Consider the following 21,724-nt stretch of genomic DNA (forward strand, 5'->3'; position numbering starts at 1 on the left):
TGTGAAAATGGCGCCAAAGTGGAATGAGAACAAGGCCTAGGAGTAGAGGAAGAGCATCGCTGGAAAGAAAATCATTTTTCATGTCAAGTAAATAAATAAAATTCAGAAAATTTTTCAGAGTTGTAAGGTGGAACCAGGAACGTGTTGGAGCAAGCATGTGGTCCCACAGTGAAACTCAGAATGCTTCTCAGTGGCTGCATCCAGTCAGCACTGTCTTGCTGCCTCTTGTCAGGGCCGAAGGCAGCCAAGATGGCAGAGCTTTGAAATTAAGTGGAACTGACCCAAGGCCACCCCCTTGGCAAACCAGAGTAATTCCCACAACCTGAGGGTAAATGAACCAACCCCCGCCTTTAGGCATAGTGTCGGAGCAAATTGGCTAGCTATATGTAAGAGGAATGAAATGAACGTCATATTTTCTAAGTAAGAAATTTATTTGATCAAATGCATATTTTCTAAGTAAGAAATTTATTTGCTCAAATGACAGTATATGGAGATATTTTCAACTCTAAGGCCCATTCAGACAAAATGTCAATTGATTTTGAAGTAAATGGTATCAATGTTGATGGCACCTAAAAACAGAAAGACTGAGTATCCTATAAATGTGTCTGTATAAAGCATTCATAAAATCCTCGTGTACTTTAAAACTAGGTTGTAAGTATAACAGATTAACCTATAAATAGTGCTTAAAAGCAGGTTTCTGAAATGACACAATATATGGTTACACTCGAGGTATCCGGGGTTCCTGTGAGGATCAAAGAAAGGCCGTCTGTGAGGAAATGTGTCATCCTTGGAGCAAAACTGACGCGTGATTACACGGCAGCCTTGAGTTCCCAGCACACTACCCTGTTCTTTCAGGTCCTCGGGAACTGAGATCAAACGGGTGGGAATTTCTAACCACTGCTGGAAATAAGTAGAAAAGGAGGTTGGGAAACCAGGGTTGGAAAAAAGGGAAGCGAAATGGAGGCATGGCGAGGTCTGAGGTTTCTGCAAAGTGGCTTTAGAAATGTCCAAAGAAACGGATACAGGAAATAAAGAACTATGACCCCTCGGAGCTGGTCTCTGGGGTACGCAGGGAGGTGGGCACCGAGCAGTACTCGGGCTGCCCCACACATCCCAACTCTCATTGGGCTCCATCCACATACTGGCAGGACGATTTTCCTGGAAGGCTGGAGTCATTTCCCGGGTGCACCAGGGACAGGGCAGCATGTGTAGGTTACATCAACTTTTCCCAAAGATTTTTTTCCAGCATTCAAGGAACTCTGCCTTTGGGGCCAGGATAGGACCCGGGAACCAGGAATTGGCAGTGCCAGGTTATAAAACGAGAAATGTTTCAGACACATGGAAGGAGAACCAGATATGAAGAAGGTGGTGTCTCCCGGGGCACACACTATTGGCAGCGAAACACAAAGGTGTCCAATGGTGACAGGGCAACTGATCCATGGAGAGCAGTGGAAAAGACCCCGGAAAGCAAAGGGCACTAGCTGACAATCATATAGCACCCATTATTACTAATTTAAGATATATAAACATCATTGGGTTGCTTGATTCAGAGTCCAGAGTGCTCACCATTACACCATGGAACCACCCATCATTGGGTGTCTGTGCTATTATCTTATAAATATAAATATGAGGGCTTTCAAAATATTACAAATGACACATACATCCTTATGTAAATGTTACACTCCTGAATCCTACAACATACTCGGTGTTGCATTTAAACCTAGTAGATGTGGGGTTATATATAGAATAATTTTTGGATATCATTATCTGAGCCTCGGTCACACAGCTAAGTGAACACCAAAAAACACAAGAAGCATTTTAGCAGTGGCTTTGGCAGCAAACGCATTTTTTTTTTTGTCTATGTATTTATGCCTTTCACAAAGATACACTTGTCCACTGGTATAAATGAATTCGAAGCCATCCACAGGAGATCTTAGAACTTAAAACTCTTTTCTGTCTTCTTATCTGCTTCTTTGCTATGGAGTCTATGTGGGAGGGCGGGAGGGCTAGCCAGTGGCCGGCACCTCCTTTTCTCCAAGCCTCATTGTCTTCCTCAGAAGTGTGTATTTAAAAATAGGTTCATGTTTCCCATTCAGGCTAAGTGGTTCTTTTAAGATTCCTCAGCTCAAGATTACAATCTGTTATGAATGGAGCGGATGTGCGCGCATGCGCACACACGGGTTTTAATAAACAGTCAGTGAATTCCAATCGTCTGGTTTTAGCAGCGTGCCTTTAAAAATGTTTGTTCCTGGTGCTGCAGAAAATAGCCTCCCAACACGCGCAGCTTGGTCATTAGAGAGGACCCTTCCCACGGTCTCAGCTCGACAAAATGGGACACACCTGAACATGGGTCAGGTTAAGAAATCCCAAGCTTCTGTGGATCCATAGAACATTACAAACGTGGCCTCAGCAGAATCTAAAATTACTTTCTCTTCAGGGAAGGGTGTCATGTCTAATTACTTTATAGAGTGATTTTGCAAATTAGTCTTATGCATGTGGAAACTAAATGGTCCACATGACCTTACCCCGACAGAGGAAAGCAGTACCAGCGCCATTAGTTACAGTTACCACACGTGGGGTCTCAGGCAAGCAAGGGACCTCCGACCAAATGAATCTCTACAATCTTAAAGCTAAGGCTGTCATTCACCTGTGCTTCATTTCCCCCAAAAGATTGATAATTTAGGAAACTAAAGAGGCCGTGCTAAGGTGAAGTGAAATCAGCCTTTCCACTGTGGCGCTAATAAGGCAACATTTGATAGAGATGTTAGGAGCTGGATCCCCCGTCGGTGGAAATTTTCTTAACGAGGGACCGAGCATGAAAATTTAACTCCAGTGAAATTACTTAAATAATTAACATTTAAAAAGTGGATTTAGGAAAGGGAGGTGACCCTCGAGTAGCTTATCTACCTTCTCTGAGAGAAATCACCTCTTGGCAAGACAGGCTGCTTTGGGCTCAGCTTACCCAAAAGTAATTTCATTGGGAACTTTTTTTTAGCTATTTAATATAACGGAGGACTGACTCAACTGGGTTCTAGTGGATGAAATAAAATCGTCATGGCGTATGACGTAGTGTAGTCGATCAAAGGGGTTCTCCCAGCTGAGTGCCTCAGTCACACTGACCAGTCTGACCAATGATTTCAGCCAACTTCCCACTTCCCATCACTGTTTCCTGGAACACGATTCCAGGAGAAAAGAGAGATTTACAGTCAAGGCCCTCACAGCAACATCTAGGTTGGGTGCCCATGACATGGCTTTGGTCTGCCCCCAAAGCTCTGTTCACATTTGCATCCCCAGCACTGGCTCTTTGGCACATTTTAAGGAAACATCTATGGCTCTGGAGGAACTGTCTGAAACTTTAGACCACAGAATGAAAATGCTCTTTCAATCGCCTCATTCTATGACACTTGCTTAGCCCCTGGACACCCTACCACAGGTAAGGTGTTCCCCACACCAGGGTGTGTGGGACAAGATGGCTCCAAATCACAGGTGAGCTGGGTTTTTGCAGAAGGTCAAGCTGAGCTCTGAACTGCTTCCATCTGTTTTCTTTCCAGCTTTGGTTTCAGACCTGATTGCACCAGCACACTATAAGGGTAACATGAGCCAAGGCTGATGAGTTTTGCTCATTATCCTGCTCTCTATACAATGCCCAAATAAGTAAGGTGATCTAGTGGGGTAATGTGTCTGGCCTGGGAGGAAAAATAAACACCAGCCAAATCACATCTTTCTTTACAATCTTCCAGCTAAAAATTCAGTTGAACAACGCTGGAGACTCCCTGCCTTTTAATGATACCTCAACCTCAATTTCGAACTTACACTGTTTCTTAAACCTATCAAGTGGACAACCCCATTGCCACAGTGGAGAAAAAAAACTGTGAGGAAAATGAACCACAACTCAGGAAAAAAAAAAAAGAAAGTGAAAAGACATTTGCAATGACAGAGTGCTAAGTAAAAACAATAATATATCTAGAAAATACTGTGAAAATATATATCTCAAAATAGAACTAGGTTTAGTTAGAAGGCTCAGTAAAACAATTGCTTAAAAAGCTGATCAATAAAAAGGAGAGCTAAAACAACCTTCCCATCTTTGACCCTTCCTCACTTCCCAGCCCTCAGACTACCAGTGCTACAGCAGACTAATCAAGAAGCCATGAGGAAGGGCTGGTATTTTTCAGGATCTCTTCAAGACAGATTCCATCCAGGTCCCTTGTCCTCTCTCTCTGGTCAGGGTAACTGATGGACTTTCAGTGCGTTTGGAGACACGGGCTCAAAGACCTCGTCGTCATCTTCTACCCCTTCTTCGATGGGCTTCATCTTGGTAGAGCCCCGCTGGTGTGGGGACGGCACATCTGTCAGAGACACAAAGAGGAAAACCACTTACTGTCCAGCCTGCCCCGATGCTGGGATGATGTATAATGAGAAACCCCAACCAGAAAGTAAAACTCTCTGGGAATCGATCGCTAGGACCAGGCATGCAATTCCCCTAAACATTATATTTTCAATTCAACATTTCGAGAAAACAACGAAGTCAAGAAATGACTCTCAGTCATGAGAACAAACATGCAATGGATTCCAGTGCCTGTGCACATGCAGTTTCAGGAGGGTTGCCCTAAAGTGTGATTAGGAACTCAGAATGCATGTTCCTACATTAATCTATGTGGTGACTTGAGTTCCTCAAAAGCTAATTTAACTCCTAATTTCCCTAAAGAAGAGTTCCATCCTAAAGCTATGGAAGATAACACCATCTGTGGCACCACCTAAAATAGTAGTTCTTGCCACCACCTGTCCAACCACTGCCAGGACTGGTATGGGAGAGGGAGGGGTGAGGAGAAGGGAGAGGGGTGGGGCAGGTGGGGGGTAGTCCAGGCAAACAGGAAGGAAAAGCCAGGTGAAGAAAATACAACCCAAGTAGCAGAGGGGGCAGGAACATCCTTAAAGTCTTCTATATCCAAGAAGTGAAGTAATAAATGTCCCTCCTTTGTTTATGCGTTTGTCAGAGGCTTACTGAACATCTACCACATAAGGGACACCATGATTGAGAGAGGAAAATAACGTGGTTTAAAAGTAAGAGGAGTTACTAAAAATGGGTGCACAGACTTCTCAAGGTGCTTGATGAGCGGCTCCCAGAACAGCACAAACGCCCCTCCACAAAGTTCCCACACTGAGTGTCAGGATTCATCCAGCAGGGTTCCCCTTGTCTGCCCTGTGCACAGCCACGTGGTGCGCGTGCAGCCCTCCAACAGGGCAGAATGGTATTCTGTCTGTCAGTCAATCAGCAAATGCTGACCTCAGGCTGAATTTAAGATTGATGATGGGAGGGGGCACCTGGGTGGCTCAGTGGGTTAGAGTCTCTGCCTTCGGCTCAGGTCATGATCTCAGGGTCCTGGGATTGAGCCCTGCATCGGGCTCTCTGCTCAGTAGGGAGCCTGCTTCCCCTCTCTCTCTCTGCCTGTCTCTCTGCCTACTTGTGATCTCTCTGTCAAATAAATAAATAAAATCTTAAAAAAAAAAAAAAGATTGATGATGGGAGAACGATGGTGAAACCTGACTTCAAATACTTGGTATAGAGCAGAGGAGGATAGTGGGACCCGACTAAGGCATGAAGCAGAGCTGCTACAAGAACTTTATCCAGATCACCTGTTAATCCCTGGCAAGCGTGGGCAGCTGACAGCAGAGGCTGTGGGCGAGAAGAACGGGTGGGGCACGGGGGGGTGGCATGCAGCACGCACCATGGTCAAGACCCCAGCCTCAAAAAACAGTTCCCGGGTTCAGAACCCCGCTGTGCTGCTTCCTAGCTGTATGATCTACGCTCTGTCACTAATCCTCTCTAGGCCTCAGTTTCCATACCTGTTATAGGGAGATATTCCCAGGGCCCATCTAGTGCCGTTGTTGGGGGATAAGACAAAAGAATGGGGTCATGGGCTCAGCAGGGTGCTGGGCACGTAGAAAATGCCACTCCATGTTTATGATGAGCTGCACGGTCCCAGTCACGCACTGGCGGAATGCCACTCCCAACGGCCACAGCTTCCAACATAAAAAAGTTAGGAATTAGACTGGCCTGGACTTTGGTTTAGTTAATGTGTTTGCTGTGCCTACATGGAGACTTTATTTTCTGTTACTGTTTATTTTCAAGCATTTATGGTCCATTAAAATCCCAAGTTTCTTGAGAGACAACTACTGACATTAACTGTAGATGATGAGCCTCTATTAATATGATCCAGGGACACAATTCCATCACAAACAACCACATGGCGGAACCACCCAGGCAAGTCTTTTGGTCCTTTTTCTCGCAGGTGACAGCATGACCACTAGCCACAACCTTCAATTTGCGGGTCTACTCAAATGGCAGTGAATACTATCCTTGTGACCTTGGGCAAGTTAATTCACGTCCCCCTGCCTCAGTTTCCCTATCTGTAAAATAGGAATCATTGCTCTTATCTACTTTGTATGGTTGTTCAGAGAACTAAGTGGCTGACAGTTCTTACCTCAGTGCCTGGGATGCAATAGTCATTTTGTCAGTTTGTAAGTTAATAAAATGAGTTATTGATATGGTCTTTGGAGGGCAATGGCCTAAGTAATTAGAACATTTGTTAAAATTCATTATCGCCAGTAGGAATGGCAGATAAAAACACGCGGGACTTGTACTCGAATGGGGGTTTGTGTTTCTCAGTTGAAACGGTCCCACATGCAGCAAAATTTATCTTAAAAAAGTAGCCACGGCTTCTGTCATATGTCTAGCCTCCAGTTATGACTGAGCCTCATGAAACACTAACTCAGGCTGAGTATTTGCAGTCTGATAAAAACTCTGAACAAACAAGATGGCGTGTCTGAGAGCATTAAACCAAATCAATAAGGCAGAGGATTCAGACGTGATTGTGTAACACGCATAACAGAAACACACCCAGTTTATTTTGATGGCGGAAGTGGGATTTGTGCTCTGGATTTTAGCCCATCTATCAACAGGGGAGACATTCTACGGGACCCTGCAGCTGCCATCTACATCGGGGCCAAAATGTTCTCTGCCCTCTCAGCTCCGTCACCAACTGGTGCGTTTCCCCACTGAGAAAGAATGAAGAGAGGACCCAAGACAACTGGAAATGACCTGGTGAAAACCTTGCAAGGACTGTCAACTTCTCCATGAAAGAATTTGTTCATTCCCCAGTACACTGGCCAGGGCCAAGGAAGAGCTGTGGTGCTTACCACATAGCATTAAAAAGACAGTAGTGTGGGAACCATCCACAGTCCTGGGGTGATACCCACAGTCCTGGGGTGATACCCAGCGGCCTCCAAGTTGGGCCTCCTTCCCCTTCCAGTCCAGGCTCTGGCAAACCTCACTGCTCCCCAAATCCAACTCATCCTTTCCCTCTTCTCTTGCTTTTCTTCCCACCTGGAGTGGCCTCTCCATTACCATCCCTATTCATCAAATTCCTATCCATTCCTCAAGGTCAAGGTCAAACCCCACCTTCTTCATCTGGAGTCTTCCCTAATTCCTTAGGAGGAGAGATTCCATTCCCTAGAGTCCAACAGCCCTTCCACATTCTGTAGTTCACTGTGATCACAAGTATGTAACTCTGTCCCTTACTGGAAAACAAGCACCTTGAGGGCTATAACCACATCTTCTTCTGTCCTGCAGAAGCAGCCCCCACACAGCCATGTCCTTGATCATTACTTAGTACATGAAACTCCACATGAGGCCTTCAGGAGGCTGAGCCTGACCATGAGGCAAAGACACATGACCGTCACCTTTAGTCTCGGATAGGGGTGGGGAACCACCTGTATTTCTCATGTGCAGGAAGTCTCAGGATATAGGAAAACCTTGCGATGAGAAGGGACCGTTATCACTATATTCTGTGTCATGTTCACAGCCCGCGGAGTAGAATTTCCTCTGAGCTGTACACCATGTTCGGTGTGTGCAGCTGAGAGAGAGAACAGCAATCCTGAGGGGAAGAAAAAAACTCAAACTCAAAAATACGAGCTTTGAGCGTGTGTAGAAGACAGAGGCTTAGCAGTAAGAGCCCTGGACCAAACAGTGGACCCTTCCACCCCTGTCAGATCACAGTGGGGGACAGCACTGCGGACGTCCACCGGAGGATTTGGATCTGGGAAGTTGAGGCTCTCCTCAGCAGACCCGTTCAGCGGCTTGTGCGGGATCCCCACTGAGGAGGAGTCAGTGTGGCTCCTGCAGGCTGTTCCCAGCAAGTCGTGGGCCTCCATGAGGACAAGCTTAGCCTGCCCCACCAGACCCTTTCCTGCCTTCCTCAGGGACTGAGTCAAAGAACTGCAGGAAGCCTTTATACATGCAGACCACGGAGATCTTACCTAACAGTCAAAATTCTAGTATCCAGAGTAGTGAGAAATTAGTGAGAGAAATTCCCTTTGACAGAATTCTGTCCTTATTAAGCTTCTTCTGTTTCACTGTGCTTCTAATTACATGAGGGCCCAAGGGCGTCTCTTGGCAAGTCAAAGTAAACAGACATATTTTTTGGGCTTAAATCCAGAGTGAAGGTCACACTTGTTCGAGAGAATGAACAGGCAACCTCAGGTTGGATCTCCAAATAAATATAAAAACCCAATATGAAATTTGTCAAGTGACTTTTCTCTCTGCTTAAGATACTCAATTTTTATAAAGGGGGAACACTTTTGTTAACTATCTAATATAATGTTATATGATTTTTCCCCCTTTATTCCATTAACTTTGATGACATTTTCCTCACTCCTTTCAAAGTGTTCTTATTTTTATTATGTTTAACCATCTGGCCAAATGTTTTAGCAAGTAATTAAAAACCTTACAAAGGGTTTAGAATTTTAATTAGATTATACAATTTTTGATGAATGGGGATAGGGAAGGATTTAATGGCTTTGTGGCTAGAGAGGATTATCATCTCTTTTCCTGCCTTGCTTATGTATATCATAAGATTTTTTTGAATTGAAGAGACTGAGTTTGGATTGAAACTTTCTGAAAAATAATGAAGGGTAGGTACAGCTTTTATCCTTAATTCCCTTAGAGAAACGAAGGCACCAGCCTTGAGGGACCCAACCAAAGAAATGTACAAGTTATGGGAAATAGAGAGGTTGGAGAGAGTTAGTGGTTCCCATGAGGAGGTTTTCTCAGCCCAACAGGTCATTTGCAGATCAGTGGCTAATGACCACATGGGTGGTCAGGGTGTTGAGCTGCCCGGCAACAGAGGTGAACAACCGAGGAACCGTGGCGTCCTGCAGCCCCTTCCTGCCCACAAGGAGAAAGCTGTAACATCATGGGGTGGTGAATAAACTCGGGGGGATGGGGAAGGCAGTTCCTGGGGGCAGCTGTGCACAGAACGCAGACAACAACTCGTCTAGGATGAGATAGAATGGAAGGTTCTGTGAGGAAGTTCTCTGAGAAAAGGGGACACAGCATCGATGTACTGAGAGAGTACAGATAGGAGAAAACGCAAGATTGAGGAGAAAGAAAGGGAACTAGAAATACCAATAAAGACGAAAAGCAGTATGATAAGGCACGGTTCAAATATGAAAAACTGCTTAAAGACTTTAAGAAGAAACAAATTGGATTTCAGTTAAAAGACAGAATGAATCAGAAGCTAGAAGATACTAGGGACATGGTGAATAAAATGGATCCCAAAGCAAGACAACAAAAAACCTTCAGGGAGAGCAAGTAAAAAGTATGAAGTAAACTGTGGCATGATTTTCTGTTTTATATGAAATGAGAATCCATTTGAACTTGATATTAGAAATAGTCTCCTTTGAACAGAATAGGAATCATGATGTTATAACCAAAAAGAAAGAAATGTAGTCACACTCCATTATTTGGTTCTGAATAAAGCATAATAATGTCAACATTGTTTATTTGCTTAAACTTTGCAAAGCAAATCATAGAGAAAGAAGACTTAATTGTTGTTGCAAAAGAGAGTAGAGTACGTAATACCACTGAATTGTACACTTGGATATGGTTAAGATGGTAAATTTTTTTAATTTAATTTTATTTTTTCATTAATTTATTTGACGGAGAGCGAGAGATTACAAGTAGGCAGAGAGGCAGGGGGAAGCAGGTTCCCCGCCGAGCAGAGAGCCCGACGCGGGGCTCGATCCCAGGACCTTGAGATCATGACCTGAGCCGAAGACAGAAGCTTTAACCCACTGAGCCACCCAGGTGCCCCAAGATGGTAAATTTGATGTTATGAATATTTTATGACAACAAAAATATTTTGGAAATAAAAAGAAATAACAGAACATACTTGTTATCAATTGTGATTGTTTAAAAGTTAAGGAAGAGACCTACAACAATGTAAAGGTAGAAGAGGAAAGAATAAGAAAGGGTAGGGGCACCCGGGTGGCTCAGTGGGTTAAGCCTCTGCTTTCAGCTCAGGTCATGAGGGTGACCTGAGGATGATCCTAGGGTCTTGGGATCAAGCCCTGCATTGGGCTCACTGCTCCATGGGGAGCCTGCTTTGGGACTAGATCCCAGGACCCTGGGATCATGACCTGAGCTGAAGGCATACTCGCTTAACAGACTGAGCCACCTAGGCTCCCCTTAACTTGTTAATTTTTAAATTTGTTATTAAAAGTTTAAATGTGTAACTGGAGGGGTGCCTGGATGGCTCAGTCAGTTAAGCATCTGCCTTCGGCTCATTCACGATCCCAGGATCCTGAGATCAAGCCCTGTATAGGGCTCTCTGCTCAGTGGGATGTCTGTTTCTCCCTCTGTCCCCCTACCCTGACTTGTGGGCTCTTGCTGTCTCTCAAGTAAATAAATAAAATCTTTAAAAAAATGTGTATCTGTATAAAATCCCTATACTATCATTTTACAGAGAAAACACTGTGAGGATAGAGGACAGTGAATGGATTGGTGTCTCTGGAGACAGAGAGCACAGTCCCTACTGGCTGGGGGAACAAGGACTCAGAGGACATAAATGTCCTACTTCTCAACCCTAAAAGGGAAAAACACACCAACCTTCCTGGGTGGGTTGACGATGAGATGAGAACATGTATGAATGTGGTCAAGGTGTGTCAGCTGTGATGGCAGGGGCTGAACATCCCTAAACAAAGGTACACTCCCCAGTGGATACGGATATGCATAGAGTAAAATGCAAAACAAGAACTTAAAACAAATTCAACATTTCTTTGTTCCAGAGCTAGCCCAGGGGCCCTGACCCCGTTACTTAGCCTCCCTAAGCTGCTCCTTACTAACGTACAAAGTGGGGACACGGCTTTTCTCTTGCCATCTGGGTGGGTCTGAGAACTGTTCCCTCAGTATTTCTGCTGCCTGATCCCGTCTCCTCTCTACTTCTCCACACGATTCATGTCAAGGTTGTTGTTTACTGGTCTATAGCGGTTGTGGGGTGAATGGAATATAAATCGAGTTGAACAGGTTATTTCATGAAACCAGCCTTGAAACTGAGAATGCTATACTGGGTTTTTGTATCCTTCCAGGTAAATAAACGGGTAAGATAGCGGACAGAAACCCTTTATGTCAGATATGCTGCTCTTCTTTGCAGGTAAGACCACCAACCAGAGGGAAGCTCACTTAAGGCATATTTGTGCAACCAGGTCACCAGAAATTAAGAGAGCGTCCAGAACACCATCGTGACAATAATAACAAAAAACATCTGAAAAGATTTTTTTCTCAGTAAAAAACCTTGCTCTAAGTATTTCACAGTGTGTCTTTTTTTTTTTTTTAAGATTTTATTTATTTATTTGACACAGAGAGAGATCACAAGTAGGCAGAGAGGCAGGCAGAGAGAAAGGGAAGCAGGCTCCCTGCTGAGCAGAGAGTCTGATGCGGGGCTCAATCCCAGGACCCTGAGACCATGACCTGAGCCGAAGGCAGAGGCTTTGACCCACTGAGCCACCCAGGTGCCCCTTTCACAGTGTCTTTAAAACTCATACATTTTAATTATTATTTCTGAAAAAAGATACATGGTTTAAAATAACCAAATCTATCCAAGACGAGTTCCAACAGAATGCATTTTCTATAATGCCTCAGGACTTAAAAAACAAACAAACCAACAAACCACACAATAGGTTATTTAACCCCAATTAACCAAAATAAAGTTCTACAACTTTTAAGGGAACAGAATACAGTCTCCCATTGCCATGACGACGTCTGTGCCCCGCACCACTTGTCAGTGATGCACCTGCCAAGTCCGATCAATCTGTGTTTTCTGCATCACACGTAGGAGCTAAACCTCATAAGCAGGAGAAAATGGCAAGGCAGCCTGGTGAGGCCCTCGGGGCAGGAGCAGAGAGAAGAGAGCTTGTAGCCATGTGAGGACACACACTCCTTCCCACATGCCCTGCCCTGCTCGTCCTTTCTGGTCCTTCTGCCCCACCATCATGCTTCCCAAACACTAAACGAGTAAATGAAACCACGGGAAACTGAAAGGGAGCTGAGTGGATTACGGGCCACTGAATAAATGGGAAGGAAGCAATTTTTCTCAGACTATCTCAGTACTTTCTTCTCTTTAAATGATAATTTGATGTGGAATACAGAGTCTGCATGGCAAAGAGTAGAGATCTTGCTCTGGATTTAGGGTTATGTGATATATGTAAAAATAGAGCTCAATGTAAAAAAGTGGGATCAGCATCCATGTTTTTTCATGCTTTCACCAGAATCTACACAGGCCCAGAGATCTATCTACCAGTGAATGGGAAACACAAGAAACCATCATGGGGGTGCACTCAGCAAAATTCCAGACTATAGGGAGGGACCCCTACCCCTCGCTGCTCAGAGAGTGGTTCAGGGGACAGCCACGTTAGCACACCTGGAGCACTGGTTAAACAGGGGGATGCCAGGCCCTATTCTAGTCTTCTGCATCAGAATTTATAATAAAGTTTCCAATTCATATTCATTGGAGACTTGATTCATATTCACAATTATATTTAAGAATCAAGATTCTGTTGGACAAACAAGACAAGACAAAACAAAAATGCAAACACACACACACACACACACACACACACACACAGAGATATGGAGGGGAAGCCCAGAGATTCAGAGATTTTCAACCAAATGGAATGGGTACATGCTGATCAAATATACATATAATATTACAATATATAATATACAATAAATATACAAAATAAATGTAATTTTTATAGAGCAGCACTGCTTATAATTCTATAAGGACATATGAGGCGAAATGAAAGCTAACCCAACAATAAACGACCGGAGGACATCACTGGATAATTTAAATGTTCCTATGGTGAACCCCATATACAATGAAGAAAGCAAAAATTTTCATCAAAATGGAAATCAACGGGTCTGTGAAAACCGATCTGCAGCACCGCTTGGTCATAATGGAGGAATTGGTGGGGGGTAGGTTTCTCCAGTGAGGTAGACTATCAGAGAAAGAAGTGATTTGGGGGTAAGCACAGCCTTCTCACTGAGGACAGGTGGCCCCTTCAGGAAAGGCATAGATATACTAATAGTGACTGTGTCTTGCTGCACAGTCGTCAGGTGTAGATGAAGGAAAGGGAGCAGAAGTGACGGGTAAATTATAAAGTGCCAGTCAAGTGTTATACACATATTTTGGTCTTTTCCTTTTAAAACAGAGAGGCAATGCGGTCAAACGGTATGGATTGGACAGGACACCTAGCTCTGTATCCCAGAGCCTCTCCCTCTGTGAATGGAACAAGTGAGTAAGCATCCAGATTCCTAATTTCCTCAGGTGTAAAATGAAGTAATACTTAGACCCAAGTTACTGTCAAAACACTTGTTTTCCCTCCGGCCTCAGGGGCCTTTCTGCTCAGCCCCTGCTGGATCGCACGCGCTACTTCTTCTTTTTAAAAAGGTTTTATTTATGTATTTATTTGACAGAGTGAGAGAGCACGAGTGTGGGGGCGGGGAAAGGGCAGAGGGTGAGGGAGAAGCATACCCTCCACTGAGCAGGGAGCCCGATGCGGGGCTCGATCCCAGAACCCGGAGATCATGACTTGAGCCCAAGGAAGACACTTAACGGACTGAGCCACCCAGGCGCCCCGCATGTGCTACTTCTAAGTGGGAGCTTTCAGAGCCATCACGTGATTCTGCCGTCACTGACTTCCCCTGCGTGGAGGGCAGTCATCCAAACAGTGGCTGCTCTTTGCATCCCAGTCTGAGGAGGACATGGGCCTGGAGTAGCACCTGGGTGCACACGCACCAGAAAGCAGCCCCTTCATCCCAGCCAGAGATCTGGGAGGCTAATAGTGCTGTGTCATCTAGCAAAAACCCAGTGTACCTTTCCGTGCGGGGTTAGAGGAAAGACCGCATGTGATTATGTCCAGAGATCCTAAAAAACAATAGCTACCACCGTCCACAAATGTTTGTTCCCGTCTCTCCTTAGCAGTCGTGAAGCTGCCTCTGCCGCTGAAAGGAGCGGCCGTAGTTGCCCCCTGTGCCCGTCAGAATCTCAAAATAAGAGCTCACTCGTTTGAGGAAACTCACATTTACTAAGACCTCCCACGAGCTCCAAAAATGGTAAATTTTGTTATTTCAGCCGAAGTCATACGAGATTGGTTCTGTATTCTCTGTTTTATAACAAATGTCATCTGTGGGGCATCTGGGTGGCTCAGTGGGTTAAGCCTCTGCCTTTGGCTCAGGTCATGATCTCAGGGTCCTGGAATTGAGATCCGCATTGGGCTCTCTGCTCAGCAGGGACCCTGCTTCCTCCCTCTCTCTCTGCCTGCCTCTCTGCCTACTTGTGAACTCTGTCTGTCAAATAAATAAATAAAATCTTAAAAAAAAAAAAAGAAATGTTATCTGTAATATGGGAAAGTCGATAGCATATTGATGGGTCTGGCAAACAAAACACAAACAAAAAACCCAGACTTCAGGAGTTCTGAGCTGAAACCTAAGAAAGAGAAACCAGAACTAACTGGTTTTTGATGACTCACAGGCGAGGATGAATGAAAGAATTCATAATTAGTGTCAGTGTGGTGCTCAAGGACCAATGTCTTCCATTGAACTGCAGGAAGTGAAGGCAAGAAACTCAGAACAGAGATTAGTGAAAGGGAATTAAGGATGAGCAGGGCTTTGTTGTGTAATTCACACACACCACACTCAAACCCACATGTACTAGTTCCACAACTAATAATCATTAGTGCAAGATTTGAATACCACATGGGTGATCAATCCACCTGGTAGTATAGGTTTCTGGTGCCACAAACAGTACAAATGTGAATCGTGAAAATGTGTTTTTATTCTGTTTAAACAACTACTTTAGATAAACTTTTTTTCTAAAATGTTATCTTATTCCCAAAGATTTAGCTTATACAATAAAATACAATTAAAAAAAAACAACAACAACAACTTGGGGCCCCTGGATGGCTCAGTTGCTTAAGTGTCAGCCTTCTGCTCGGGTCGTGATCCCAAGGTTCTGGGATCAAGCCACGCATTGGGGTTCCTGCTGAGCAGAGGGCCTGCTTCTCTCTCTCCCTCTGCTGTTTACCCTGCTTGTGCGCAATCTCTCTTTCTCTGTCAAATAAATAAACAATAATCTTAAAAAAAAAATCCCCTTTCTGCTGACCTTTCTTAGTATAGTAATCACTATACACGCAATTAAGATACATGCAATTATCCACCTGAAAATGGTTATTAACCACCAAACTGTTTCAACAGAGCAGATAATGCATTTGATAATGCTATCAGATTGTAGAGTTTGGTCAGCCTCAGTCAGTACTTTCAAAAGTTATGTTAGAATAAGATACAACCATCTCCCATTTCTCATTTGTGAAATGTGAAATCGTGAATCTCCTTTGGGTCCACAACACATTTATCTGCCTAGACTTTTCTTTGGAAGTTTATGCCGATTCCATGGCTTTGCCAATTCCAACCCCTCTACACTATGTGATTCTTAACATCCTTAACCCAATTTATCTACAGCATCCAAAGATACAAGATCATTTACATAAGCATTTAGTATTGTTGAAGGTGTATCTGGATTTCCTTAAAAGTTACTTTGGACTAACACACAATTAGAAACATTAATAGTTTTTTGTTTTATACAATGGAAGAATTCGTCTTTTTGCTATTTCAAATGAATTTGTTCAAAGTTCTTCTTAGACTTCCATTCTTGGAATAATTATTAAAATAATTTAGTTTCTCTCATATTACTTACTAATCTTCAACATCTGTGACTTAAAATGTTCTTTACTTAAGATGTTTTAAAATGATCTAACCGATAGCACAATCTTGGGAAACCTGCCTCACAGTGGCTGTGTGTGAACGAGGTAACTCATGGGGATGTTGGGTGTTGGGTGGTCTCCTTCATCTTCAGGAACGTCCCAGTACCCAATCCCCTGTTAACTCTTTTTTTTTCTCCCCTGCTAACTCTTGGGGCTCACACTGAGATAACCAGTCAGCAGTAAAACACTCAGACTCTGTTTCCTATCATTTTCTTTTTTATCAAAAATTTATTTATCAGTTTTATTTCTGATGGATATTTTGGTTTGCTCCAGAATTTTGCAATTGTAGAAAAATGCTGGAATGAATAGCACTTAATGTGGTATTATTTGCCATTGAGCATATTCATAGGGTAACACTCTAGCAGTGAAATTTTGTGTCAAAACCTGTGCACATTAAATTTTAATAGACATATCCTATTTCCATAGAGGTTGTACCTCTATCCTCTCCAGACAGCGACAGTCAAGAATTCCTGCTTCTTGGCTGCTTTACTACCACAGTGTGCTATCAATCTATTTGATTTTGCCAACAAAATCTGCACCAATAAAAGGGGTTATTTTGTGTTATTTATTTATTTATTTATACACATTGCGGTGTCTAGGTTTTCACTTGAACAAAAATCATGAAAACAACAAACCCGAGTATCCAGCAAACACTACGGACTCTCTCACGTTATCCCAGGGAACCAGTATTGAAGGAGAGTCCACGGCGAAACGAACCACCAAGTTCTGAAATTTGGACTAAGCAATAAGAGCTCTCATGTTAGATTTTAGCTGAGGTGTAACATGGAAAAGGTAAAGCAAGAAAAAAAATTGTTATTTTTGTTGATACCTTCAGGTCGCCCAACTGTTACTTGCAAAGCTATTTTTCCAATCACAGTTGTCATTTGTCTATTTCCAATGACATCCAGTGGAATCCTGGAGGATTCTCTGTTCGGGATAACTTACAGAGAGAGGACATGCTGGCAGTGCCCCGAAGAAACTGGTGTAAGCCATCGTCGCTGTCACTGGAGCTGGCGATGCTGTTCCTCATTTCCAGCATGGAGATCTGCGTGCACAGGCTAAGCTGGTGTTCCAGCTTTTTGGCCTTCTACAAAGCAAAGGTTTAAGATTTCTGAGATCTCTGGGACTTAGGTCATGTATACCCTGTAAACAGCATTTATTTTTTCCTTGAAATAAAGAACTACCAGGTACATAGTAAGTGGCCAATAAATGTTAGCTATAACTTTTATTATAAGCTGTAACTACACATATGTTACAAAAATGTAATATACTCAGTGGCTTATTTGTTAATCTAAAAGTAATAAGCACCACCTTGATTTGATAAAGGTCCTAGGCAAGAGAACTTAAAGAGAGCACACGCCCGTGTGCACAGTTCTGGGAGAAGGGTACTTATCACAGAAACCATGTTTTGCAATTTCTCTTCTGAGGTCATTATAATTTCCTTCTAAGCAGACGTGGGGAAATGAAGATCACATTGCAACCTGGAGAAGATGCCTACAGCTCTGAAATTCCTAACTGCACTGGCACAGGATTCTTCCCCTCCCTGTCTTGTCACTTATGGGTTTTCTGGGAGGGGGCTTGACCATGAGGATGTCCCAAACTGGAGGACACCAGTGTTAAAATGCCAACTTCCTGCTCACTGCAGTGACCAGTCAGCAGCCCCTCAGCTACCCTGCCCTCCTGGCCCCCTGTACCTCCCATCCCTTCCTCCAACTCATGTACTGTCTTCCTTAGATTGATTAAAAGACTCTTCATGAGAGACCAGCACCACATCACCACAAATGGAGGTCCCTGACATTTAGAGACACCTCACTAGGTGATGACAAATATAATAATTACAAAATATGTGAAATGACATCCTCTTGAGAAATGACATCCCCGCTTTACTTAAAATATGATGAATTAATGAAAATTCAGAAAAATACGTATTGCATAAAGTGAGGTACACTTCACTATACATCATTGTTTAACAAACACACTCATTAAAAAAAAAACCCACTTACTTTATCATTTAAGGTGGGATCGTTCAATGAGTAGAGCTTATTTGTAATGTCTTTTCCTATAAGATACCTAAATATTTCATATAGAAATGGTTCTGATTCCAGAAAATAAGTTAATCTTTCTCTTGACCAGCATAAAAATCTGCAGTTATCATCTGCAACGATGGTGACCTGTCCGAGAAACAGACATAGGAAGGAAAAAGTATGTTTATGAATGATGAGTACAATAATTTTGGGGAAAAGAAGAGTAGAATAATTTAGTGGATATTACTACAGCAATGATTTTTCATATTAATTAAGTTAAAGCAAGATCTAGACACACAAACTTCTATAGCTATTATAAAATCATATTTAAAATCAGGTTAAAATCAAGAAATTTACAAACCAAAAGCAAATTCTCCAAGTTTTGTTGTTCTGTTTTGTGAGGTCTGGTGTGAGGTCTGGTGTGAGGTCTGGTGTGTGGTCTGGAGTAAAGTTTGTACTTATTTATTATATTAAGGGCAGGAATCTCCAAAACCAGACACATTTGGATTCAAGAAATGCATCATCAGCTCTATGACTCCATAAAAAACTAATAGTCTGTACTAGGTCAATGTTCCAATTAGACATAGAATTTATGGTTAAATATTTCCGTACATCCTGATGATTACAACAGAGGTTTAAGAATATGACTTCAGGCAACAGTACTGAGGTAAGATCCCTGAGGCAAGTTATAGATGAAAGACCTTCTGCCTTGCCAACCTTGCAAACATATCCTGGAGAAGCAGAAAACGGACTCCTGTGAACTGGTTTTAGAATCCAGGCTGTTAACTGAGGAATATGGCTAGTGAGGGTCCTCCTCTGGGTCATTTTGTCACAGGTATTTCTTGAGTGTGACCTTTCAGGGCTAGCCCCAGGGTACTGGGGACTCACACAGAGATCCCCCAGTTAGCTCAGGATTGGGAGACTATATCTTTTTCTAGAACATTGTTCCACAGCAAAGTGGAAAATCCTGTAATTGTACCGCACAGAGCTCGAGATTTTTCAAATAACTTCTTTCTCCAGAGTGAGGGGTTATGCCCTCACAGCTCCGTGTCAGGAAGTCCTTCCTCGCACGCAGGTCCCCTGTCATGAAGGAGTACTCTTCCGCTGAACTCCATGTGGCACTGAAATCACAGAACGCCCACTCATCTGGAGACACATCTGTCTCCACCAGGCACTCTGAGGGCAGGGGCTGTGCAACTTCATGTCTGAACGCCCAGCTCCCAACACAGAGTGGTGCTTAGTGCACATTTATTATACGAAGGAAGTAACAAATGAACACAAGTACTGTTGAAGGCAAAGTCCGTGTTTATATCCTCAGAGTTAAGCCCAATGCCAGTCCAGGTAAATTCATAAAGGGTTTTTTAATTAACGTGAAATTGTTATCTGAGCCTCAGAGCACATGTTTCCAAAGGCACCATTTCCCCTTGGTTTGTCACAAAATTAAACATAGTTCTGAGGACGAGGGGGTATGCACGTCTACTAAAAGAGAAAATGGAAAACCCAGCTTCGCAACTAATATTAATAGCCGAAAATTGACCTTCAGCAAATTACAGGGTTTGGCTACTTTAAAAAGTGGGTCAATATTCCTGGGGGAAAAAGTTTGTACTTATTTTATTAAGGGCAGGAATCCCCAAAACCAGACACATTTGGATTCAAGAAATGCTTCATCAGCTCTATGACTCCATAAAAAACGAAATTCTACTCATTCTTTCAACACACGTCATGCACTTACTTTATACTAGACGCTGTTAAAGGCACTGAATTACAATGTGAATAAGGAGGACAAGAGCCTTGCCCTGGGAAACTTACACTCTAGTGAAGGAAGCTGATAATATGACACCCTCGGTGGTGTCATAATTGACAATTATGTCAAAACACAATAAATGTTTTGACAAATATAGAACAGGGGCAAGGGTAGAGACACTCCAGGGAATGACAGTTACACACACTGCCACTCAGTTTATACATTTATCACACTTTTAAACATTTAGGTTTTTTAACATCTGTAAGTAAGTGCCTCAAAATTACTTTTCAGATAAGGCAAGTAATAGTCTTCCTCATTTTTCAGATGCCAAATGACAAGAACCAAAAAACGTATTCATGAACACATGTTGACTAGTGGTGGAGTTGAGTACTTCTGACTTCCCACCCAGACATCTTTTCCCACTAGGCCAAACCCTACCTAATGTGTCCAATATTCAGCAACAGGATCACACTGAAAGTAATTTGACTAAGTGACCACCAGGTCAGCTCAGAGTCCATCAAGAGTTCCTCATACAAAGAACAGTTGAACACAATGTCATGAAGCCTACATTCTAGTGGAGGAAGTAAGTAAAGACATCTGACTCCCTCACCCCCGTAAAAAATTTTCTTAAAAAGAGAAGTGTAAGCTCGAGCCAGTACTGAGGAGTTCCCAGAAATACTAAGAGATGGGTAAATAAACATGAGGCCACTGAATAATATTCCACAGGAGTAATTCAAGAAAGGTGAGCACTGGGACTCACTACAGCACAGCCCTGTAACCAAGCACTGAAGAAAGGGTTAGGAGTTGGAGGTTCCTCCGTTTGGCAAAGAGGTCATCTGTGGACAAGTAAGGTGTGATGCCGTAAGAAGTTAGAGGAGCTGGAAGTCATCCAGGAAAAGAAAAAGGAACCGTACCTAGGTGACATACAATGCATTTGACTTCTTTTCAACCATTCCAACAACCTCGAGTTTTCTCAGAGGCAAAGATACTTCTGATACTATTGTTTGCTTAGCAAATACATATCTTATTGATGGTTGAAAAATACTTTAAACCTGTGCAAATTATTATTAAATTTAGATTTAACAACAGGATTCAAATAATAAGTTATACCTACAGTTTGTGTGAGTATCTTGCAAGTCCTTAAGTGCGGGCATTTGATTGGAAGTATGTGGCTATTAGCATATTGACGGAGGTCATTTTACACGATGGCTAATGCTTCATTTCTGCCAAGTAGACATTTGTGTTTAATGACTTCCTGTCACAACAGCCAAGTAAAACATATTTTAATGAGGAATTTCTATAAAGCAATATAAGAATTTTTAAAGCTTCCGTAAAATAAATTCACTCGTCAAGTCATTAGGGTACCTCAAGAGTGCCATGCTTCAGTTCTGGGGAAGGATTTTATTGAAGACATAAAAGCAAGCATGGCAATGGGAGATACCAAAGGATTTCTTTCAGGGAGAGCAGGGGACGAAGTGTTTGCGTCAGGTTTGCCTTGATTACGTCAAGGCATTAGGCCTGTCCCTCCCTTTAGATTTTACACCCTCACAGAACGGGAAGACATTACACAGGAACAAGGGTGTCTCAGGGAATTGCCACATGTGTCAGGATTGGAAACAGCTGTTCAAGAGTATGACTGCTTCAGAGTCCTCAGGGGAGAATTTGTTATTTTTCTTCACGTATTTTATAACATTTCGCACATCAGGAACATGAAAAGTTCCTAGGACTCATCTGTTCAACCAATGCTTAGAGTTCTCCTAAGCACTAGAATACAGCAGGGTCAAAGCTGGTAGATCAACAG

The 21,724-nt window shown here is 42.9% G+C and overlaps 1 protein-coding gene across 3 annotated transcripts in view; it reads right to left on the bottom strand.

Annotated features, from left to right (window-relative positions):
* Positions 1-4,184: 4,184 nt before the first annotated feature.
* Positions 4,185-21,724, bottom strand: part of BVES (blood vessel epicardial substance) — a 31,821-nt gene continuing 14,281 nt past the window's right edge. For all 3 annotated transcript variants that reach the window (XM_032858222.1, XM_032858223.1, XM_032858221.1), the window contains exons 6-8: positions 18,159-18,326; positions 17,101-17,242; positions 4,185-4,346 (exon numbers count right to left, since the gene is read on the bottom strand). In XM_032858222.1, coding sequence (XP_032714113.1) covers positions 4,222-4,346; positions 17,101-17,242; positions 18,159-18,326 — 435 coding nt within the window. In that variant the 3' untranslated portion in view covers positions 4,185-4,221. The remainder of the gene's footprint in view (positions 4,347-17,100; positions 17,243-18,158; positions 18,327-21,724) is intronic.

The sequence above is a fragment of the Lontra canadensis genome, unplaced genomic scaffold (genome assembly GCF_010015895.1).
Source record: "Lontra canadensis isolate GAN:19392208 unplaced genomic scaffold, GSC_riverotter_1.0 scaffold14, whole genome shotgun sequence".
NCBI lineage: Eukaryota > Metazoa > Chordata > Mammalia > Carnivora > Mustelidae > Lontra > Lontra canadensis.